Raw genomic sequence first — 24435 nt, 5'->3', positions numbered from 1 at the left:
ATCTTAGTATCGTCTGGGAATTTGAACAGGGTGCTTTTTACCCCCTCGTCCAAGTCACTGATGAAGATGTTGAACAGTGCGGGCCTGAGGACCAAACCCTGGGGGACCCCACTGCCCACATCCCTCCAGCTTGAAAATGACCCATCCACCACCACCCTCTGGGTGTGGCCCTCCAGCCAGTTGACGACCCAGTTGACTGTGTGGGTGTTGACACCACAGTCCCCTAGTTTTTTTAATGAGAACGGGGTGAGAGACAGTGTCAAAGGCCTTCCTACAGTCCAGAAAGACTACATCCACTGCGACACCTGTGTCTAAGGATTTTGTGACCTTGTCATAGAAGGCCACCAGGTTGGTCTGACAGAATCTACCTCTAATGAACCTGTGTCAGTTGCCCCAAGCATAATCTCCTGGGCTGGCCCTTCGCGGACATGCGCCAGGATAATTCTCTCAAAAAGCTTACCCAGGATCGAGGTAAGACTAACGGGCCTGTAGTTTCCTGGGTCCTCCTTTCTCCCTTTTTTGAAAATAGGAACCACATTGGCCCTTTTCCAGTCCTCTGGCACCACACCAGAGCACTATGAGTGCTTGTAAAGCCATTCCAGGGGTCCCACAATGACCTCTGCTAATTCCCTCAGCACTCTGGGGTGGAGATTGTCAGGACCTGCTGATTTTAAATACGTCCAGTCCCTCCAGAAGTTCCCTGACTAGGTCCTCACTGACCCTAGGCCTGGGTGTGCCTCCCCTGGGGCCTATCCCGGTGTGTGTGTGGGGGGGTGACCCAGTCCCTGCTCAGAAAAATGGAGGCAAAGAAATTGTTAAATAAGTTAGCTTTGCTGTATGGTGCGACGACCAGATTTCCTAGTGTGTCCTGCAGAGGCCCCACGTTACTTGGTACCTTCTTTTTACCTCCTATGTATTTAAAAAAGGACTTCTTGTTGTCCTTGATCTGGGTAGCTAGTCCCAGTTCCATCTCCGCCTTGGCCTCCCTGACTGCCCCACTACAGCCCTGAGCAACCGAGGTATAGTCCTCCCTGGTGATGGCCCCTCCCTTCCATTGGGTATATGCCTCCTTTTTAGCTAGGAGACATTCCTGGATGCTTTTGGTGAGCCATTGGGGCTCTTGCCCCCTTTTGATCCGTGTTGGGATTACCTCCCTTTGGGCTTGGAGGATCATCTCCTTAAGGAACAACCATTCTTCTTGGACACCTGACTCTCCTCCCCCCCGGGACCTCAGTGCCTCCCCGACTGTTCTCCTTAGCTCATTGAAGTCCGCCCTTCTGAAGTCCAGGGCTGCTGCCTTGCTGCAGGCCTTTGCCACCTTGCGCTGGATGGTGAATTCCAGCAGGCGATGATTGCTGTCACCCAGGTGGTCGAGCACCTGCAGTCCCCTCACCCGTGGCCAGCACCAGGTCCAACAAGGCGTCTCCCCTGGTGGGACTGTTTTATGTGGAGCACTGATCCAGGAAAGAACCTGTGGCAGAAGATTATTTTACCAGCTATAGATAAGAAGTCCTAAGGTGCCCAACTGTGTAGCAAAGTGTTGGTGCATCATTGCTAAGCAACTTTCAAACATGGGTATCTGAACAGGACAACTGAATCCAAAACAGGGATGTCAAAATTGATGCTATCTCCAACCCTTGACCACAGCTGGTGAACCATATGGTGGAGTGTTCCTCAGGGACTAAAAAAAATAAATTATTTCACTGCAGGATACTAGCAACAGTAGACTTCTTCTATGACTGCTACTCCAGCCTTAGGGTTGGAGTAACCTTGTCAGTGTTTTAGCCCCAGGTGTGCCCAGGAGGGGAGAGAAATGCCAGTGACAATAATTTAGCTAAAATTCCTTTATTAAATCTAAAGGCCAGTAGCAGTTTTACAGTCACTTTAAACAAACCTTCTAAACTAACAAAATACCAACTATATATATTAGATAATGATGTTACACTAATGTTACAATTAATGACTGCACCCACACAGTAATTACTGTTTGATCAAAATATTTTAAAATGGGCTAGCGCGGGAGATTCCATCTGTCCCATACTGACCGGCTCCAGCACATCCAACTCACACTAGCAAAGAACATCTCTTGCTCAGTTTTATCCCTTTAGCTTTCTTATTAGACCATCTTTGCTGAGTTCTACAAACTGATCAGATCTAGTAGGAAACTTCCATACATGCCTTACTGTTCCACAATCTCCTTCTTTTTCTCTTTGCTTATTCATATTGGGTTTGCTTCTAGACCTTCTGGAGCCCCAGTTTGGCATAACCTCCTTGCTATTGTTCACCCACCTTTTCTTTTACATTAGCATATCTATGGCTTACCATATTTCATCCTGCCAACACGATAATTTACATAGTCTGACTCTTTCTGCTTAAAGCTTGGTTTCCTGAAAGATTGTCATGCTTGCACCTGATATAATGAAACATCCCATCAACTATTGTATAATTACAGTACATTTCACAATTTGTACAGGCCTTAGCACAGGGTTGTCAATACCTAGTTAGAAGGGGACAAGATTTTCCTGTGCATGCAAAATTTACACAGATGAATATTTCTGCAAGTATCTCGATGTGGGCTTTCTTATCTGAAGACTAGAGCTGTCTAGTCCCAGGGATTATCTAGAAAGTCGGTTAAAGTCCCTACATTTGACAGCTGAAAATGGGTGTCAATTTTTGTCAGCCCTGGCCCTAATTATACTATGTATTATATTTTGTTTTTCTTCTAGTTCAGGTGATTAAATGTTCAGATAAGTGGTGACATAACACTTGCCCCTCAGTTTATCATCATTGCATCAAGTGTAGTAAACCTACTTCAAAAACACCTCCAGGCTAAGGCTCTCGAGGATAAATTGGCTACTATCAATTATTGTTAGACGTCTTTGGATAGTCATTTTCCCATATGCAGCCACTTCCTTGTAGAAAGAGGAAGAAAATGTAGACTCTGGAGGAAGAAGTTCATTGGCTCAGTTTTGTTTTCATTTAAGTCACTTGGTGCAGGATGACTTGGTACAGGATGTGAAATATGGATTCCTTTTATTTATTGCTTAAGCATAAGATGTGATGGGGAAGTCCCCAAATCTTTCTTCATGATTAAGTAATGTATTGAATGTTCTCATTAGAATGGTATCATCAGTGACTCTGGTGTTGCAAATGAAGCTTTTGAGCCTGATGAAGATCCAGAAGAGTCCGAAGATCTCGAAATTCCAACTAGAGAAATAGAGATCCAAGTGGACTGGAATTCAGAGCTCCCAGTCAAAGTGAACGTTCCCAAAGTGCCCATCCACAGTTTAATTTTTGATTTTGGAGCAGTGTCATTCTTGGATGTTGTAGCTGTGAGGTCCATAAGAACAGTAAGGCCCTTCTTTTTTTTTATTACTCCATAAAATGAACCTAGCCATTACCCTGTAAATTAGATTGGTTGAAATTAACTTTGAGTTTCCAAAACATTTGTGATTAGTAATGCATCATATTTATTATTTATGTAATAACAGTTTGGGTGTTGGCTTATTTATATGTTAGGAGCAAACAGCAAATCTATATTAAAAGAACACTAAGTTTGCAAAGTTAATTACTAAAATTAGGAAATGTCTATGCAATGTTAATTTAGTGTCCCCCTACAGATGCATTATGATACAGTTTTTAATGACATTATACTGTTTTTCTATAGGATGGATGGTTCTCACTTAACAAATAGTTATTCAGTGTTCTGTTTTGCTCATATTAATCAATATGTGGTCCCCATGCCTTATTTCCTCCGCACTATTGAACCCATGATGTAAAAATAGAATGATTAATTTTCCCATGAGCTTCACTGTGATATTTTAGTGTTTGCTAAAAAGTAATTAACAGTACTAGTGTGAGGTGAAAGGTGATGTTATCCCCATTCTATCAAGGGGGAAATGAGGCAGAGAGAAAGCTGAAAACTTCCTTCAGTTTGCAATGCCCTGTTTGAGACCCCTAGGACCTGCTTTTGTCAGAGTGCTTTAGTTGTGGTATACTTTATAGTACATCTTTCAAAGCCTTCAGCTATAGGTGTGATAGCTTAGCACATCTGCAGTTCAGACTCCAGAGAATCAAACTATATACCCAGAAAATGAAGAACACACAGTTGGTGAACTTGAAAATCTTGTTTAAGTGACTTGCTTAGTATTACATCTATGGCAGAGACAAAGTCCAGTTCTTCAGGGCAAACTTCAGTTGCCTGCAGTATGAGGTAATTGCTTCTTTCCCTGCAGTCCTAACTTCTGCAACACATGAGATAGGGGTGCTACACAGAGTGGTTTCCTTTCCTGTATAATAGGTCCATCCAATGCACTGGTTGAGGCAAGGGCTGGATGGAGATTATGGGTGATCATGAAATTAAATATTGTCTCATACACACAAAGGACAAATAAAGGTTTTACAGGCATGTGTAATGGTGGCATTTTCTGACTTTTGAATGGTTTATTTTGCAATTTTTAATATCTTTCAGTGTAGCTTGTGGGAGTAATTTTCCTTGGCTTTTCAAAGAGAAGCTTGTAAAAAAGGAAAATTCCATTGCATAAATACCTGTGCAGTTCATCAGCAGGGTAGCAACCTTTAGATCCAACTCACCAGGTTCTGCTACTTTAATCTAAAGGAGTCACTTAAAGGCAGAAATGTAACAAGCAGGGTTTGCACCTTCGGCAAACCCTGCAGGAGGGCGGTGATAGTGCAGGAGTCTTATCCATGCCAGGAACTTCCAAAACAGTCCCCAGCTTGTGCTGCTGCCACTTCTCTGCCTGCCCTGGCTCTTGTTCTTAAAGCAGCAGCAGCAGGACATCTGTGCACCAGCAGGTGGTGGTGGTGCTGCTGCTGCAAGAGCAACACTATGGGTCTGCTTTTGTTTCCAGGATGCCAATTCTGTGGCACTGGGGAATGATTCTGATGCCTCTTCTAAGTTGGTGCCCAGGTCTGTTGCCTCTTTCACCCACCCCTGGTCATGCTACTGCTAATAGCAATAGTGGGTTGTCACTCCCTATGGGGACTGACACTAGAGGAGAAGAGCTTATACACTTCGCCAGGGATTTTTATAAGAGCAGGAAAAGTGAGATTTGGGAATCGTGGGGACCATGCTTGTTCCCACACAGGTTTGATACTATGTAGCAGGGCACTGGGGGGTGTGCTTGTTTAGGGAGCTAAACAGCTTGCTTGCAGGTGGCACAGGGGTCTAATGAGAGACTCACCTGACCAAAAGAGGGCTCAGGCTGGAGTTATGCAAGTTCAGAGCTTGAGGTGGTCAGGCAGTCTTTCCCTGGCAGCCACAGAGTCTTGAAGGGACTGATGTTGATATAAACAACCTTATAGGCCTGGGAGCAGCGGCAAGTCTCCAGGCAGAGGAAGTTAGGGTTTTACAGGCAGGTGGCCTTTATTTTGAACCCACAGCGGGTCCTTGAGTCCAAATGAGGGGCAGCATGTAGGACCAGGGGTCTGGGAGCCCAGAGACAGGGTGGCGTGTGGGACCAGGAGCGTCTGAAGATCCAAGTGGGGCTGAGTGTTTAAATAAACAACATCAGAGAGAGAGAACACTTGTGAGGCTTGGGGTGTGGTATAGGGGAGGTACAGAGCCATGCAATGAGCCCTGAAGGTGGCAGGTGCCCATCAAAGGTGCAGACAAACCATCCTACTAGCCTGAGGGCACAGGATGGTAACTGAGGGGACGAAGGAGGGGCCCAGTGGTGATCAGCACAGGATCAGGCTCACTCAGAGCCCTTAGGCAGCCTTGCTTATATAACCTCCAATAAAAGCAAAGCATGGTGGGTGAGTGATCAAAGGGAAGGTCTGCAGCTGAGCCAGAGCCAGAGAGGGGCTGCATGGACACCAGGGGGATCACAGCCACCCCGTGGCCATGGACTGGCTACATACTACCTATCCTATACCCTTCATCCAGTGCTGTGTTTTTTATTCCCTTCACTCTTTGTCCGAGTCCGATACTCCTTGCCTGCCTGGTCCCAATCTCTACTCTTCCACCTTTTCATCCAAAGCCAGTCCAAGTTCCTCCCTTCCATCTCCTTGTCTTAGAATCAGATATCTTCCTTCTATGAGCTGCCTATGATCCAGCAGTGAGACTGTCACAGAGAACACAGGTAGGACCGACTCTGCTCAATTTGAGCGTGTGGCTCATCCAGGATCAGAGCAATCACCTGCAGCCATTATACGGAAAGCCCAGATTTGTTTCTGTTGCCTTAGCTAAAAAGACATGATCGATTACTCTGTGGAAATGGGTGATAGGCAGTCTAGTTCCCCACAGATGCTATGGAATGGAACACGCTCACTTGATCTCTGGGGATAGCACATGTGTGGTCCAGTCGGCTCGAGGACCTGTGCTCAAGGTATGTCGAATTTTTGGAGATGTGAATTGTTAAACCCAAAGAAGTCTTTTGATTGTGAGTGTACACATATTACAGTATTTCAGAGGCTTATAATTTGGCCAGTTTGGGTCCATTTACACAGAAATGGCATAAAGCATACTTTTGACAAGGCATGTACACACCTGTCAAATTAGACATCGCTGTTCAAAACAAGGTCACCAGATTTTTCTAACATTGAAAAATCAAGGTATTCTTTTCTAGTCTTATTGTCAGAAGTTACTGAACTATTTTGACTGAAATTTTCCAGAAAGAAAGGAAAGAAGCCCTACTATTAAAACTTAACACAGTTTAAAGCAACATGAAAGGTGATCTAATAAGGAGAGGTGTCAGGCAATGCTACCTATAATAATCAATCTTTGGCCATTGTCAAAGACAGGACAGTACACTTGCATCTGATCAAGTACGGCAATTTCTCTGTTTCTACAAATAAATGTAACATATGATTTTGGAGGGTGTAGACAAAGTAAAATGAAAAATGTGATTTAACTTTTGGGAATACATATACAGTTTAAAATACACTTGAGAAATATTATTTATTATAAAAAACGTTTTCACTTGCAGATAGTTAAAGAGTTTGAAAGAATTGATGTGAGAGTGTACTTTGCATCACATCAAGGTAAATGCATAAATTTATCTTTATGACTAGTTTGTACAATGTGCGGGATAAAATAAAGTTGATAGTAGATCCGTAGATTGTCTCTGGAAGTATGATTTTAGTAAACAAAAAGGAAAAGCAAATCAATTGAAGACTATCTGGCTTGGCAGGCTTACAAAGAAGTATGGGGTGGGGGGAGAGATAAGAAAACAAAATATCTCAATTTTTTCTCTACTATTTCCATTGTAACAAGCTCCAGTTATCTGCACAGCAGTTATGTTTAAATGCCCGGGGCTGTGCATTTTGATATTTGTTAACCTCTGGTTTGATATTTCCCATAAATAGTCTGAGTCTGTTTCACAATTTGTTTATTTAGACAGCATTGTAACAAAGCTGGAACAATGTGCCTTCTTTGACGATAACATCAGAAAAGACATATTTTTCCTGACAGTCCATGATGCTGTGCTCCACATAAAGAGTCAAATTATGTATAAAGACATCCAGGATCCTATTTTTGAAAAGGTGAGGATCATAAATCACATATTTTATGATGTTTCTACTAGTTGCAAAACCTCCACTCCTCCAAAAAAATTCCTACCCAGGCCTGTGCAATGAAGGTCTGGGTGGCCCTCATGCATATACCATGATCCAGGAGGATTAATGGCTGCCACTAGTTGCAAGAAGTTCTCGCTGTTTCTGTTAAAGTGATACACACTTAGGAAACAGATGCAGAATTGGTTTAGAAAACAGAAGGGGCACGTCCAGATGAGCCCACAGGGACCCTTTGCAGCATCTCAAACCCCTTTTGAGATGCTGCAAGAGGCACATGCAGGAACAAAAAAATCTTCCCCCTGCTGCAAATTTGCAGCAGGGGAGCAAAATTAGACCCCTGGATATCCAAGGTTCAAACAAACCCGGGGGACGGGGGGGAAATCGAGTCAGGGCACAGTCTTGGACTGTGCCCTGAGGCAACCGGAGGCACACTACTAGAGTGTCTCTGGAGGCTGAGTCTCCGGTTGCCTCAGGGCACAGTGATTGGCCCTTTCCCCGGTCCTGAAACACACTGCCTGCCCATGCTGGCAAGCAGGGGGTTGAGGAGCTGGAGCAGGGGACCTTCCCAACTTCCTGTTCATTCCCCCCACTCTCGGTTAGTTCCCCTGCCCCCCCCCGTTTGTTTGTTCCCTTAGCTCCCTGCTGGCTGTCCCAGCCCCCATGCTCACCAGCAGTACCAGAGAATCAGCAGGAGGCTGGAGACAGCCCCAGAGACATTCCTCTGCTGTCTCCAACCTCTTGCTCCTTCCCCTGCTTGTCTCCAGCCTCGGGAGAGCAGGGGACAGCAGGGGAATGTCTCCAGCCTCGGGACAGAGCAGAAGGCTGGAGACAGCCCTGGAGACAAGTAGGGGATGGAGCAGGGGCCTAGAGACAAGCCCCTGGAGATAAGCTGGAGACTTCCCCTGCTTTCTCCAGCCTCCTGCTTGTTCCCTGCTACTGCTGTGAGTGTGGGGGGCCTGAGAGCAAGCAGGGGGCAGGTGGAATGAATGGGGAGCTGGGGGAACCAATGGGGGTGGGGGGAACGAGCCTCCTGTTCATTCTCCTATTCTCTCCAGTCTCCTGCTCATCTCCAGCCTCCAGAGGCTGGAGAAGAGCAGGGGAATGAGCAGGGGACTGGAGACCAGTGGGGGATGGGGAGCTGTAGCCCCTGGGGGCGGTGCCCTGGGACCCTGCAGGAAGGGTAGTCCATGTGCTGGGGGGGAAAGTGGGGCTCCGCCCTGTGGGGGCATTGGCGATGCATAGGGGATACATGTGTACCCCCTGAGCATAGCGGTGCACCCCCTTAAAGCGCCACTGACACTGTCACCAGTACCTGTAGGCGGTTGCTGCTTGCCGCCACCCCACCCCTGCTGCCGCCAGTGGTGTCTGTGGTCAGTCAGTGACTGCTGTTGGCCACTGCTGTCGCTGCTGGTGGTGTATATGGGTGCTCACTGCTCGCCACCCTCCCCCTGCTGCCGCCAGTGACAGCGGCATCTGCAGGAGCTCCCTGCTTAACACTGCCACCATGCTCCCACTGCCATCAGCGCCACTGTGCCCCACCAGCCGCTGGGGGCATGCGGCGTTCATGCAGGGAACCCACCCCTCCTAAGTAGCCCCCACATCCACAGTCCCCCCACACCTACCCACACAGTGACTCACATCCCTCCACATCCACCCCATCCCCCTTCCCACCCTCTCCTGCAAACCCCCCATCCCCCCCATCACACACCCATCATGTGATAAGGAAACCCAAAGCAAACATTAAAACATACAGATATTTAGGATTTATTTTATTTAGAGACACTGGCAGGCTTCCACATTTCTTTAACCTTGTAAATATAGCAATAAAACATTGCCCATCTGATCAGTCCCCCTTTCTCTCTCTCTTTTGTTCTAATTGAGGAAGAATGTGGATTTTGGGGTATTTTAAAAAGTGAATTTGGGATGCTGCTTCAGCAGTCTAGCTGACACAAGGGGCTAGTGTCCCTAGATACCAATTGCCTGGGCCCCAGGAGCTCCTGAGGTCAAGTAACCCTGAGCTACTGGCTAGGGTAGGTTTTTGTACTGCTGGGGCCAGGATAGGGCAGCTTTTTATGCTGATGGGGACAGCACAGGTGCTGACCCCGGGCTTTAGCTCTCCCTGGCTGCAGATCCGTGAGGAGCCAGGCAGGGTTATTTTGCTCCAAGTGGCACAATTTGCTCTACAACAAAGTGCAAGTCCAAGCATGAGTGCTGAAGCAAAAAAGCCCTGGCTTAAATTTTCACTGCTTTTGTTTGAGCTGCTGCAAGCGCACATGCTTGCATGTGTGGACATGCCCAAGGTGCTTAAACCTGAATGTCCACAGCACTTCTGAAATTATTTAGAGCTGGGGTATTAAACTTACCCAGTGCTGCAGGCTAGCGCATACCCCATGCAGCACATGGGGCTGGACTTGGCACATATGCTGCAAGCAGCACACAGGGCTAGTCTGGGGCATGTACTGGATGTGGCATGTTGGGCTGGCTTGATATACAGCACATCCCAGCCTGGCTCCATATAATGTATGCCTCTGAGAAACAAGGCAAGATGCTGTCAGGAGGCACAAAAAGTTCAAGATTTTTTTATGATTAAAACCATAGTTTATATTGAGTTTGCATAAGTGCAGAACCATTTTTCACTCCTGAGGCAACACACTCAGAGTACGCTATCCAAGAAAGCAAAAAGTTCTTACAGGATGAGGCAGTAACATTCAAACATTTCAAGCTTTACCTGCACTACCAGAGTGTTCATTTAGCTAACAATATTTACTTTTCTTTGTTAAGATTTCACTCATGCAAGAATCTAAAGAACCAATAGAGTTCACGGAAACAAGCCGACCTGAAGATGAACTTGATGTTCAGGAGGAGGTATGCCAATGCATATAGCATGCAGCTATTATTTACGTTGTTTTTGTCTTAATAAAGTAGCATAAAAAGTCATGCAGATGAAATATGCTGAGCCAGTTGACTTGCATTCCCAACTCCTCACCCTCAAAATATCACAGCTTTGTGGGCTGCATAAAACTTGGAAGCTGGCTGGCCCTTTCAGGGAAAGCATGGCTGAGATGCATGCCAAGAAGTGAGGCAAGAGAACAGTTAGTGTGTCTCTGTGTACCTGAAGAACAATGCTAGTGGAGAAAGTTAGTACCTTTTATTTTTTTTGGAAAGTACAGCCAGTACCATGTGTAAGCATGCATCTCCACTTCAGCACTCTTGAGGCAGTATGCCTGCGTCTGCTCTGTAAAAGCTTGCTGCTTTCAACTAACAAATGCTGTTCAGTCCGCCTCCAAGCGCAAACTGGTTCTAAGAAACATAATTACCTCCCAAGGTGTTAAGGTTACCTCAGGGACTGAATAAGAAACTGTCTTATTCTAGACTGGCAATGTATTTGGTGGTTTCTGCTCCTGCCCTGTCATGGCCAGTTTTTCCTAGGTGTAGGAGAAAATCCTGCTCAAAATCTGTGATAAAGCTATCAGCCAGAGACTGCTTCAGACTGCAGCCCTTTTAAGAATATTTCCTAGCAGCTCAGTCCTGGCTGACTGAATCTGCTTATAGAGCAGTACATGTGCAAAAATGTTGTAAGAGATGTTGTGTATTCAGAACTAATCATGTACCTCTTTTCCCCTCTTTCTTCCACCCTCACTGTTTCAACATCACTGCAAACAGGCGATGCGCAGGCTCGCATCATGAAGAAAAATGGATGTTGTCATGCTGTGGACTCGTGAAACTATGTATGCACCAACATTAGAAAACCAGTATCTGAATTGGTACCAGTCTCTGCATTTGAAGAAAACACTGGTTTTCCTTTTGTGAACTCTACAGATCTCTAGAAATGTCTGCATTTTGTCTGTTGACAGAATACCCTTGAAATACTCAAAACATTTAATCAGAACTCATTCGCAGAATCACCCATTATTAAAATTTGGAGGCAGATCATCATAGGTTCTAGAAACTTCAGGAGGCAAGGCTTTGCGTGGGTGACAGCTTTTACTGGATGAACTGCATGGTTGGGATAAACTTAGACAAGCTTTCAAATGCAATGTATCCTTCACGTAGGCATTGTATTCAAAAGTCTATCCCAACAATGCAGTTGGTTCAAAAGAAGATATCACTCACAAAAATTCTTGCCTTTTGCATACGTCTTGGACCATCATGGCTACAACATCGTTCCAACATGACAGAAATTGCAACTAGTTTTAGGGTTGGTGGATGTAAGTGACCCAATACTATGTTGATACATACAGGAAAAAATAGCCACTTGATGGTAGCAGAACAAGGAGCAATGGTCTCAAGTTGCAGCAAGTGAAGTTTAGGTTTAGGTATTAAGAAAAACTTTCTTACTAGGAGAGTAGTAATACACTGGAACAGGTTACCCAGAGAGGTTGTGAAATTCCCATCCTTGGAGATTAAGACCCTGCTAGAAAAGCCTTGGCTGGGATGATTTAGTTGGGGACAGTCCTGCTTTGAACACGGATTTGGCCTAGATGACCTCCCAAGATCCCCTCTAACCCTAATTTTCTATGATTCTGTGGTTACATAGTCCATAGCACTGAGAAGATTACAAATTCTTTGGATTGGTTTGTTCAGTGCCTGGCACAATTGGAGACATCTTTAGGTGCTACTGTAACATAAATAATTGATTGTAATATATTCCTCAAACAAAAACAGAGATAGGCAGTAAGAACTCTGGGCCCTGACCTGCAAAAATATCTTCAATCCCATGCAGTTGAACATTATCACCCCATTCAGCAAAAACATCTTTAAAAAAGTATCTATCTTGGTAATTCTTTAAAAATACTCCTAGGTTTGCTTCTGTGTTAAAGTTTTATTATAAAAAAAACTTTGTTACATAATCAAAATGGAGGACAGATGAAATTTATTCATGCAAAGTTAAACTTACTGTACTACTACAAAAATGATAACCACATAAAAATTGGGCTCATCAGGAGACACTATTATTTGAGAAACTTGGCTCATTAATTCTATTTTTAGTAACCAGGCCCTACTGTTAAAGATCATAATTGATATCAAACATATATAGAAATGTGTTTTGGCCAGGTAATATATTGCTAACTTGTGATTTTTAGGGGCTACTCTGATACTATTTGCGTTATGATACTGCCTTCTTCCATAATTAGTCTGTTTGAAGGTATTAGAACTTTGGGAATGCTGTCTTTTCCTCATGTACAACACACCCCTGAATAAAACCCATTTTATTTTTGAAAGGCAGAATGAAATAAAGATCCTTCCTTCAAAGCCTTACATGTGGGAGGTGGGTAGGGGAAGGAAAGTGCCCAGAGCCAGCAGCAAGTGCCCCTTTACTTGTGCTTAAGTGCCCCTTTACTTGTGCTTTCCCCCGGCAGAAACTTAAGTGGCAAGCACTGCTGTTACTGTATTTCCTTGATCATAACACCCCCACCCCCAATTTCCAGGACCTGAATTTTGGGAAAAATATGTATTATGAGCCAAGAAATATGGTAGGTTTATCTGGAACTTGAGTAAAGGTATCAGAATCAGACCCATTATCTAATGTTGGTTTAGTGAGATATAAACTAACCCTTTCTCTCTTGTAATAGAACATATCAAACAGACGATGCTAATTTAAGTTAGTGAGAATGCATAAATACAGTAATTTACACAATGTTCAAAATTATAAGAAAAGCTATGCAATTTTAACTCCGGGTTTTAAGGCAATAACTGTGTAAGAAATGATGGTTCCCCACTGTTACTACTAATAAATACATTTAGATAGGAAAATAGTTACATTTTTAAAATTGAAGGAAATTACCTGGGTAAGTGAGGCTGCTGCACATTTAAAACACTACAAGACATGAAGTACAAAGCAGACAGAAACTGAACATTGCCACTGCATGACACTGGGCAAGAGGACCTGCGGTCTGACACAGCAAAAGGCTTATGTTCTTAATCCCTGCAGCACTTAGGTGCTAGCAGGACTTAACAGTTCCTATACACTTTGATCCTTTTTAGAGCCACACCTGTTTCCAGGCCTGCTTCCCTAACCATTTGAGCAAGGACCCAATCAGTGGCGATGTGTAGGGGGGTGCATGGGGATGCACATGCACCCTGAGAGCACCAGTGTACCCTGACTGGCTTCGCTCACTGCTTAGGTGATGGGCAGGGGGGCAGGTGGGAGCGCTGGTGCCCCCCCTGCAAGCACTGGCTGATTGCTGCAGTTGCTCCCAGAAATGGATGCAGCCACTCCTGGAAGCAGGTACTGCAGTGATTGGCTGCTGTGGCCCGTCCCAGGCAGTGAGATAAGCCGCAGGGGGACACCTCCCTTACCCACCTGGGCAGCAAGACTGGCTATGGGGGGACTGGACCCAACTGTATTTTTTTAAAAGAGCTATTTTAACTGGGATATACAAAAAACTAGAACTCTTGGTTCCAAAATAATACCTTTTATTAGACCAACTGGAAAATGGCAAGAAAACTGTCCTTTTCAGCAAGCTTTGTCAGGCTCTGGGAAAAGTGTAGAAGGTACAAGATGGTAAAAAGTCCCCATAGGTAGGAAATAAACTTCATTTTTGCACAGAGGGAGCTGAAGATGGAAGTATGTCCCTCTTGGTCCATGAGTGTCTGTGATCTGTGTTGACTAGCTCTTTGATGTGTTGATCAGGTAGAATTCCTTCCCTGGAGGTGTCAGATGGCAGGCAGGGAGGTAAAAAAACTTCTCTGCTGTTCTGTAATGAAGTTTAAAATCCAAAATCGGCCAAAATTCAGGATTTTAACTGGGATTCATTCAGGTTTTGTTTTTTGTCCTTTTTAATTTCGTGTCTCAGGTCAAATTAGTCAAATTTGTTCTGAATTTCATCTGTTGAGCAGAGCTGAGTCATTCAGGCCCATGTAGCGTTACCACTGGCAAGGATCTTCCCTCTGGGACTCTTCAGTCTAGGGTTTCAGACACTTCCAAATGCATGGCAGGCTTCCTAGCTCAGGCCCCAAACCCAGAGGTCTTGGGATTCGGATGCCTCTTGAGTCTTGCTTGCCCTTAGCCAACAGGACGAAAAAGCAATAGTGCAGCGTTTCTCAACCTGTGAGTCTCAACCCAAAAGGGGGTCACAAGTATAGATGAAAAGGTTATGAATAAACTTTAGAAATGGATCAACATACGTTAGAAATGGATTCTCCTTTAAAGGTGAAAAACATGGGAAAGTATGCAGGCTGGCAGAGTTCCCCTCACCCCACACACTGGGGCTGTGGGTCAGCAGCAAGGGGCACTGCATTGCATCCCTATGACCCTATAATGGGTCGAGACTGGCCATCCATGCTTACAAACGGGTCCTGGGACAAATAAAGTTGGGAACCGCTGCTAGGGCAGACTGATAGGGAGCGTGTCCGCACTGCGTCGGGCAGGTCTCCACCTGCTCTACACGACGCCATTCAAGGGGATCTGACCTCCCCGGGAAACCACCTCCCGGTTCTTCCTCCGCCCGGTACGATGAATTCAGGGCAGAGGACGCCCCCCGGCTGCATCCCCGTTAGCCTGGCTCCGACGACCAGGCTGGAGCGCTCCGGGGCAGCCACGGGCGCTGTCAGACACACGCTGCTTGTGCAGAGGACCGGGCTGCGGGGCCAGGCGCCGCCTACGACCACCTCAACATGGGGGGTGATGGACTACAGCTCCCGAAATGCACCGGGGCCAAGGCGCGGTTCGCGGGAATCCGGTGCCAGGAAAAAAGCGCGTTTCCCAGCATGCCGTGCGGTGCGCCGTTCCGTCCTACCCGCTCGGGTGTGCAGTGTTCTGGTCGCCATGGTGATCAGCCCCTCCGGATTGCGCGCCACGGGCATCTCCCGCGGGCACGCCCCACCCCCTTGCCCAGTGACAGCTTCCGGTTTCGCTGTTCTGTCGTTTCCGGCTCCTCCCTTCCGGCGCGGGGCACTTCCGCTCCCACAGTGCGCCGCGCCGAATCATGGACCACAATGGTGAGGAGGGGCGACGGAGGGAGAGAGGCCTGTGCGGGCCCGGCCTGGCCGGGCCGCCTCGGCGCTCGTGGGTGCTCCTGGTGGCTGTGGTGGGGCTCCGGATGGGGGGCGGCCGAGCCACGCTCTGAGGCCTGGGCCCCACGGGCTGAGCCCGCGCCGAGCGTAGCCAAGGGCCGTGGCCTGCCCGAGCTGCCGCCGCCGCCCCCGCTTCCTTTCCCCCGCCAGCGCCCCGGGACGGGGAGGGCTCCGGGTGTGGCCACCTACGGCCCGTGCTTTAGCCCCGGTGGCCGGGGACTGCTGCCTTCGACCTCGCTCGCTGCGGTCACTTGTGATAGCGGCCGCCCCTGGGCCCGCCCCAAGGGGCCGGATCGAGGTGCCCGCGCTGGGCTGCACCCGTTAAGCTCTCGGCATTCAGTGAGTCCCTGAAGGGTCTTGGTGCTGATCCCAGGGCGGTGGGCTTAACCCTTCCCCCCACAACTGCTTGACCCTTCAGCTGCTACGGTGCTGGACTCGTGCATCTGACCCTGGTCTTATAGCGTAGTGAGCTGCGATCCCTCTGGCTGTGCAAGAGCCCAGGGTCTGTCTGGAAAAAGTCCCTTCCTGAGCATTGTCCAGAAGTTCCCTTGCTCCGCTTGCAGATTGCTGTGCAGGGGCTTGAGACTAGGTTTCAGCCCAGAAATATGAAGCTGTTCTTGACCTTCTTTCTGACCTCCAGACCTGGCTGCATTTGTAGTCACTCCCATGCAAAAAGAGCTTGAGCCTGGGGAATGGCCTGGAGTGGAAAGGCCATGGAGCCCAGAGGTCAGGGTGCCCAGGGACAGGTGCAGGGAAGGGGCTGAATCTAAACCCACAGTCTGGGATTGATTGCATGCTGTTAGTGCATACTGACTGGTGCCTCTTTAAAATCTGTCAGGACATAACCAAAAACTTAAAAAAAAACTAGTGAAGTCACATAAGAGAATTCAAACTTCCCGGAGTTGCATTAATTCCTGCTGTAACTCCGTTGGCTTCTGGAGTCTGTAGAGCTAAACCAGGTGAGCAGGCCGGTAGAGTTTAGTTGATTTTTTCAGAAGCTCTTGGTTCATCTATCCCACTCCTAGGAACAGCGCTGATAGTCTCTTCGGGGTAGTTTTTACCCCACACCCCCAAATGTTTCATTTCCTAAGAGAGGTAGTTAGCTTTGTTAATCTGAAGTCATTCAGAAGGCAGGGTAGATGTGTACCTTTATAGACTAATGAAATAAGATGTATACAAACTACAAGATTTCATGGCATTATTTCCTAATGATTTACTTAACAGGAAGTTTCCTAATATTCAGCCTACCTTTTTTTTTTTCACCTGTAGTGCTAGTCTGCACAGTTAGTGTACTTAGAGTGAACTGGTACATAAATAGCCTGAGGAGCTACCTTGTTCAGAAAAGTTTTCTCTAAAGATCATGTGCCTAAAAAGTACAGAAGAGAATGTACTTTTTATATAAAAAATAATTGCTGTACCAGAAGAGCTTTCAGAAAGCTTACAGTGTGAGTCCATTGTTTTGTATTATGTGTTGTATGGCAAAAGAGTCTGTTAAATGCTTCAGATATTTTTTCCTCTTGGCTTAGTCATCTTACCCATGCTAGAAGATCCTTCATTCATACTTCATTTGCTGTCAGTACCAAAGAAGCCTGATAATTACCTTCAGTGCCTGTGAAGATTTTAAAATAGAACATAGCCCTCGTTTAGGTGTCTGCACTGGCAGTGGTGTGGACTGGAGGAGCTGAAAGGTGTTTGCTTTATGACTTTTGCTCTGTATGTGCAGGCACAACTGTTTTGCTGAGAATTTTAGTTTTTTGGCCCTTCATGTACTGCTTCAAAATTGTTCTCCCTGTCGACTTCAATGGAATTGCTGTTCTGTTGGCTGCTAATAGATGTTAATGAGCAGCAACACAGTTTTTGTAACAAGAGTCACGATTTTCGAAAGTCAAGAACACCCTTAACCTTAAAAGTATTGGTTCTGTGATGCTTCAGTCCTCAGGTCCCTAAAAGAGAGATCCATGAGTTAAAATACACTTTGACTGAGGAACTGGTTTAATTAGTGGAAAACCTATTCTCTCCCCCTCCTCAAAAAATCCAATAAAACTAGAAACAATTTTTAGTGAGTCTACTTCTTACCTTCTGCTTTGTAATGGTGGCATTCAGAGCACTATGTGAAATGGGTGCACTTGACCACTCGGCAAAACGGGGGGAAGTGCCGAGTCTGAGACGACACTGGTCTGAGAGTCAGAGAAATTTACCCGATAATAAGGCAAGGTTCCCCACCCCCCACATACAATATGGGGAAAATTAAGCCTTGTTTTACGATCGCATACGACTTATCTGAAATCAGAAAATGCACCTAGTATGTGGTCAGTCATCAGAGAGCACCTGGGCACCCCTCAGGATACAGGGTTTCTGGCTGGCCAGTACAGAGTCACTCCAAGCTGCCTGCCAGCATATGTTGCATTGCTTTGGCACCCTCTTGCTGGAAACCACGCACACAGCTCAAAACAATGAAGCAGGTGCTGGCCACGCCCTGCGCCCACAGTGCAGGGTTTCTGGCCAGTGCATGCTGAGTTGCTCTGAGATGCTGCTCAAGCAGTGGGTGCTGGATCAACCTGGCACATGCTGGTAGCCTAGCCAGGTCCCTTTCTGTGAGCTGGGTTGTTCCAGCACCTGCTGCTTGAGCAGCAGTGCAGAGCAACTCAGCATGTGCTGGCCAGAAATCCCATGCTGTGTGGACAGTGCCTGGCTGGCACCTTTTGATCACTTTGAGATGCAGGTGCAGTTTCCAGTCAGAGGGTGCCGAAGCAAATTGGCACACGCTGGCAGGCAGCAGCTTGGAATGACCCTGCACTGGCTGGTCAGAACCCTGCACACAGCTCAAAATGACCTGGCAGGTGCCAACTGGGCACCATCCCTGCAGCATCAATTCTGGATGGACTGCTGGACAGTGCATGGGTGCTATATGCAAATTGATATACCCATGTTTAATTTCAAGGTTATTGTTTTCAAATTTGCTCCTCATTTCCATGTGTGCAGGGAGAGCAGGGTCTGACAGTAAGGAGAAAGGGAAGGGTCTGCTAGGGAAAAAAATGGGGGAAGCAGAGAGCAAAGGGCTACCTGATCCCACAAACTTGTTTTCCCTGCTGTAGCAGTGAGAGGGGGACAAATTCAAGGCAAGCCTCCAATAATATGATTCTATACCTGGAAAATGGTAAAACATTTTTATATTTTCCATATATAGAATGTAGTTATGGGAATTGTCTTATCATCAAGGTCATCTTCTGTTTGAGTAAATACAGTTGTTCTGTTCCTGGATTTGCAGCTGGACTGCTAAATGATCTTCAGCCATCACTTTGCCTTTACAGACCTGTTTCCTTTTAACCCTTGTGTAATTTGTTCAGTTTGTAAGCATGAGGCTTTCAATGGACTTGTCCCTAATCTTAGCTAAGGTATCTAGGCACTACTGTATTATTAATAATAAAACTTGTGTGATCTTTTAATCTGATGGTTTGTCACTTATATCTGAAATGGGCCAGAAGGGGTCACTGTTAAATGAAACAAAAGCAACAGCTCCAGCCTCTGCTGGCCAGTTCAAATGATGATGAACCCAAAATGTATTTCATAGCTGCAGGCAAAGGGTATTGGGCTGTAGAGGCCTCTTTAAAAAGAGTTTGTTTTCACCTTATAACTTAAACTATGGTCAGGGCTTGTAGATGAAATGGAAAAACTAGGTAAGAGGTATTAGGGCTTCTTCATATCACAATAATCAAGAGTTTGGGAACTTTTTTATACAACTTGTCCACTGTGATGATTACAGTGAGCCAGCATGGTAAGAGAACATAATTTAAAATATTTTGGTTTTGTACAGGTTTTATAGTATAGTGAGCCAATATTACCATTAGGCACTACACAGACACACAAAAAAAGGCTGTGCCATGAAGAGCTGATGTATTGATTTATCCCAGAATAGGTTGATTTTTTTCCCTACTAATGAGTAGGGTCTGGTACAATAAATGAATCTTAAATTAGCTTATAAAACCAGAGTTATACTTCCAATTTGTCTAGATTTATACTAAACTTTTTAGGAAACTAATATGCAAAATAACCAGGAAATTACAGTAAACATATTTTCTTCTTATATAGACAATGATTTGCAAGGAACTAATAGTTCTGGATCATTGGGTGGTCTTGATGTTCGCAGACGAATCCCTATAAAGCTCATCTCCAAGCAAACCAACAAAATCAAACCTGCACCTCGAACTCCAAGAAATATGAACAGGATGCCTTCAAAGACGCAAGCTGGTGATGATGGTAAACTAAATAAATCAGTGCTGTGAGAGGAGAGGCAATTCATTTATTTTTTGGTCTGCAGTAGTGGTGAGATGCCCCATTCAGTAGCAGAACCCTCATATGTTAGGTGCTGTGCAAACACATAAGAACATGTGACTGAGACATCCACATATTGTGTTATAAGCAGTAAATGGCCCCTGCCTCCAAAGAACAAGGAGGATAATTTTTATTCTGTTTCTGTTCCTCTTTTTGCAGAAAGTATCTAAGCCTAAAATTGGATGTAGGCCCAGCTGACACTGAAATGCCGTAGTATTTCTGATTGTTGTTTAAAATGCTCATCATTCTATACTAAAATCAGTCTGAGTCATTTAGAAAGGTAATAGTTTGTGTTTGAAGTGTGGTCTCTTTTTTCCCCAGAAGAATTTGATTATAATGAAGAGGAACGATATGAATGCAAAGGAGGTGAAATGTTTGGGAATCAGCGAAGATTCCCTGGACCCATCTTTTGGGACTTCAAGGTACAATCTTGGATGCAGTGGTTTGAATGATAATATAAATTAAATTGCTCCCTAAACTTTTAAATATATGGGGAGCAAGTTAATCTTTAAAGTGTGGAAATGAAATGGGATGCATCCTGCTTACCCTTACAAAAATCAAATGAAAAATAAGTACTTCTCTTACTTTTAGCCTTGCTGTAAAGGTATTTTGTCCTTTTTCTCAGATTGTGCACAGGTTCATGTTTCTTAAGTATTTAAGAGCTTGCAAGCATATTGGTAATACCGAAAATAAGCCATCATAATATTGCTCTTTCTTACAGATAAACTTGCTGGGAGAAAAGGATGATACCCCAGTCCATTTTTGTGACAAGTGTGGATTGCCTATTAAAATGTATGGGCGCATGGTGAGTAGAGCTACTCGTGGAAAACGTGTAAAATTGGAAGCAATTTTAGAAGTAGTTAGTGGCTTACTGGCAAAATTGTAGGTAGCTAGCGGCTATGTAACATCATTTATGACAGCTACTTAATATTTGTAAGAAAACAGGCATTGATTTCAAGTCAGATTATTGTGAAGTAAGGTCTGCATCTCGGAGCAGAAGCAAGTAGATGTGTCACTGTAAGGCCAATTGATTTTAGGGGAGCTGTGCAGAAGCAGTAGGGGGTATCTCTGTGCATTTCAGTTCAGACTCAGCCACTTAATTTATACAAGAATGCCAAACTATTCATGTTCCACATATTTTGTGCTGTTACCTTGTTGAATCAAGGAACAAAATGGCAGATATGGTGAAAGGATGGCAGACGCAATGTTTTATTTGCTCCCATTGTAATCAGTTGAAAAAATACTTTTTAACATGAAAAGGTGTGTAAGAGGGCTATAATATATATTTAACATTAAAGTGACTTTTTCATGTAGAGTACTGTATATTAATGGGAGACTTTAGCTGAGTTAGTAAATTCCATACAGTAATTGTTTTTGTTTCCCTTAAAATAGCAATCAAATCTAATGCTTAGGATGAATTTAGAATATTGCCTATAATTGGATAGATGCTAATATTACCATAGAAGAAGCTTGTGGCACGTTTGTTTAACATTTACAGATTTGCCTAAATGTTTCACATGTTGTTTTCAGTTGCATTCATCTTTAAGTTCTTGAAACCATCTGATCAGAGGTATCATATGTCTTTTCCTGAACTGTACCTATCTGTTTCATAGGCAGTTTAATGAAAGGAAGATCTATTTTCTACAAGATATTCAGTAAGAAGTCATGTTCTTGAGGGAAAATATGAGAACTTTTAAAAAATGCATTCTACAGGTGGCCTATTTGTTTACACCTTGTTTTAATAGAACAATTATTTGTATGTCTCTAGATACCTTGCAAGCATGTTTTCTGCTATGATTGTGCTATATTACATGAGAAGAAGGGAGACAAGATGTGCCCAGGGTAAGCGAGCTGGAATTTGTTTATTAAAAAGGGATAACGTAGAAATGGGGAAAACATAATTATTTCACAGAATCTTTTTTAATGTACATAATTTTGACATGGAAAAAACACATGACTCAGTAAGAGAAGTAGTAAAGAATAGTGTTTACTGAACCTTGATAGGTTAGTTTAACATAACAGTTTTAACTAAATGATGAGGGATTCAGCTTCACTGCAGATATGTAAGTAGTAGAGATTTGAAATAGTTAATATGTTTAGGTTCTTCCCTTCCTTGGTAATTTGCAAAGAAGTGACAATTCACTAATAATTAAGGGTCACCTGCCAATTATGTACTCTGAGCTCAGGATGGTTCTCTGCTTTGTGTTGAGTGATAAACCTGCATGGGATGCCGATTATAAACAACACCTCAGAAAATGCCAGTTTACTTTGTAATTACTTCTAGGGGAAACTGGTTTTGAAATATTTGAGTTAATTTAGGAAATGCAAGCCTTTGCTATTGGTATGGAAGTAAAAGCATTTGCGTTTAGCATAAATACGTCTAGATTCTGAACTGCCTTTGACAATGAACTGATTTTTTTTCCAATATAGCTGTAATGAACCTGTGCAGCGAATTGAGCAGTGTGTGCGAGGGTCTCTCTTCATGTGTAGCATTGTTCAAGGGTGCAAGAGAACATATTTGTCTCAGAGAGACTTACAAGCTCACATCAACCACCGCCACATGAGAGCTGGAAAACCTGTTACCCGTCCTCCACTTGAACCTGTCCATCCTCCTATTGCCCCACCTCCTGCTGAAATTCCTGAGCGTTTCATAATGCCACCTGATAAGCATCATTTGAGCCATATTCCGCCAAAGCAGCACATCATGATGCCACCACCACCTTTACAGCATGTGCCACATGAGCACTATAACCAGCCTCATGAGGACATTCGTGCGCCCCCGGCAGAGATGTCGATGGCTCCACCACCTCCTCGCTCGGTCAGTCAGGATACCTTCCGTATCTCAACAAGAAAACACAGCAATTTAATAACTGTCCCTATTCAGGATGATTCAAATTCAGGTGCCCGAGAACCACCTCCACCAGCCCCAGCACCTGCTCATCATCATCCTGAATACCAGGGTCAACCAGTGGTGTCCCACCCTCATCATATAATGCCTCCACAGCAACATTATGCACCACCCCCGCCGCCACCACCACCAATTAGCCATCCAATGCAGCATCCTCCCCAGGCAGCAGGTACTCCTCACATGGTTTATAGCCAAGCTCCTCCACCGCCGATGACCTCTGCTCCTCCACCAATAACCCCTCCCCCTGGACACATCATTGCCCAGATGCCACCATATATGAATCATCCTCCTCCAGGACCTCCCCCTCCCCAGCATGGTGGCCCACCTGTAAATGTCAATGCACCCCCTCCCCATCACTATAATCCTAACTCTTTACCACAGTTCAGTGAAGATCAAGGAACTCTTAGCCCTCCTTTTACACAGCCAGGGGGAATGAGTCCAGGGATCTGGCCAGCTCCAAGAGGGCCACCTCCACCTCCAAGAATGCAAGGTCCACCTTCTCAAGCCCCTCTTCCTGGACCACACCACCCAGATCAAGCCAGATACAGACCCTATTACCAATGATATGAGCAGTAAAGTGAACTGAGTATGCTATGAGAAAAAACTATACAGCAGACTTTTAATGAATCTGACTGTTTGGACCTCTCGCTTTCTCTCCTTCCCTCTCTCTGTCTCTCTCTCTTTTTTTATTAATAATCCCATTGTTGTGACAGTAAGACACTCGGGGCACTTGAATCTTAAAGGATTTTTAAGCCTTGACCATAGGACTTCAAATACACTGTAGTTCTAAAATAAGTGGCTTAATAGACTGCAGCTATGTTTTAACAGAACTTATGTCCCTAATGGGGCTAGACATGCCCCAGAGATGATTGCTTGTAATATTAGTTCCTGAAAAATTGAGCAGCCATTGTACCACTCTAAGTATCACTTTTGTTAAATCCAATGTTTAGTTTTACTTGTGATAACTTTTTGTTAACCTGTGTACAATAATTAAATTTAAATATGGTTGTAAAAGTGCTGGGTTTTTTATGTGAACTTGAGAGTATATACTATTTCTGAAACGCTGTTTCATGTTTTCATGTTTCACAAACGCTTTTCCCAAAAGTCATGTTAGTATGACAGACATTCAGAAATCCTTTCAAAATAACATTGTTTACATTAAACTGATTATTCCATGTTTAAGATGCTATAATCTTTCAGTATATTGCACTTCAAACAGAAGACTTTAAGTTGAGAACGTTTCAGGATTACAAATGAATAATTAAAAAGATGCAGTTCTGGCATGATGCAAAGCTATATTAATTTAACATTTTAAAATCTTTTTTAACTCCTTTTTTGTCCAGAAAGTTAGGTATAGCTTGGGAGCTCATGTGCTTCTCACTGTGTTGAACTCGTGTTACATGTTTGCCCATCAATACATGTTCATGGTGTCATTGAGTGAGTTGCCATGTCACGTCCCAAAAATCACCTTCTTTCATATAATGGGCATTTACCTATTTTGTATAAAATTTAAGTTCATCAAAAACAAGTTTAAGAAATTCACATTTCTGTAGTGCATTTACTAATAGTATTGTTTAAACAGAGCTACACGGGGAAACCATCTATTCTGTTTTAATTGACCTAATAGGGTGTTCATTTTTGCA

At 44.5% G+C, this 24435-nt stretch overlaps 2 protein-coding genes across 6 annotated transcripts in view; both read left to right on the top strand.

Annotated features, from left to right (window-relative positions):
* SLC26A4 (solute carrier family 26 member 4) overlaps window positions 1–12758 on the top strand; it is a 44218-nt gene extending 31460 nt beyond the window's left edge. Inside the window, exons 16-20 of the mRNA XM_019543965.1 lie at window positions 3120–3350; window positions 6951–7005; window positions 7361–7506; window positions 10318–10401; window positions 11200–12758. Coding sequence (XP_019399510.1) covers window positions 3120–3350; window positions 6951–7005; window positions 7361–7506; window positions 10318–10401; window positions 11200–11223 — 540 coding nt within the window. The 3' untranslated portion in view covers window positions 11224–12758. The remainder of the gene's footprint in view (window positions 1–3119; window positions 3351–6950; window positions 7006–7360; window positions 7507–10317; window positions 10402–11199) is intronic.
* A 2620-nt stretch (window positions 12759–15378) lies between these two features.
* Window positions 15379–23854, top strand: CBLL1 (Cbl proto-oncogene like 1). Of its 5 annotated transcripts, none has more exons than XM_019543547.1 (6): window positions 15379–15477; window positions 19642–19809; window positions 20206–20306; window positions 20606–20689; window positions 21653–21726; window positions 22315–23854. In XM_019543547.1, the coding sequence occupies exons 1-6, from the start codon at window positions 15465–15467 to the stop codon at window positions 23354–23356; spliced, it is 1482 nt and encodes a 493-aa protein (XP_019399092.1). In that variant the 5' UTR covers window positions 15379–15464; the 3' UTR covers window positions 23357–23854. The 5 variants fall into 5 exon arrangements, with proteins under 5 accessions (XP_019399092.1, XP_019399095.1, XP_019399094.1 ...); XM_019543550.1 differs by lacking the exon at window positions 15379–15477 and adding an exon at window positions 18792–19327 and having other exon boundaries at window positions 19642–19800; window positions 20209–20306; XM_019543549.1 differs by lacking the exon at window positions 15379–15477 and adding an exon at window positions 18792–19327 and having other exon boundaries at window positions 19642–19800.
* The last annotated feature ends 581 nt before the right edge of the window (window positions 23855–24435 follow it).

This window comes from Crocodylus porosus, unplaced genomic scaffold (genome assembly GCF_001723895.1).
Source record: "Crocodylus porosus isolate Cpor-Errol unplaced genomic scaffold, CroPor_comp1, whole genome shotgun sequence".
NCBI classification, from domain to species: domain Eukaryota; kingdom Metazoa; phylum Chordata; order Crocodylia; family Crocodylidae; genus Crocodylus; species Crocodylus porosus.
Note: the sequence above shows the minus strand (reverse complement) of the source record. Positions and strands in the feature narration are given on the sequence as shown.

Bases quoted from the DNA above. Each gene is read 5' to 3' on its own strand.
- CBLL1 (XM_019543545.1), top strand. From the start codon at position 19,306: ATGATTACAGTGAGCCAGCATG. The intron at 20,307-20,605 runs GTACAATCTTGG...TCTTTCTTACAG, and splicing joins CCATCTTTTGGGACTTCAAG to ATAAACTTGCTGGGAGAAAA. The intron at 21,727-22,314 runs GTAAGCGAGCTG...TTTCCAATATAG, and splicing joins GGAGACAAGATGTGCCCAGG to CTGTAATGAACCTGTGCAGC.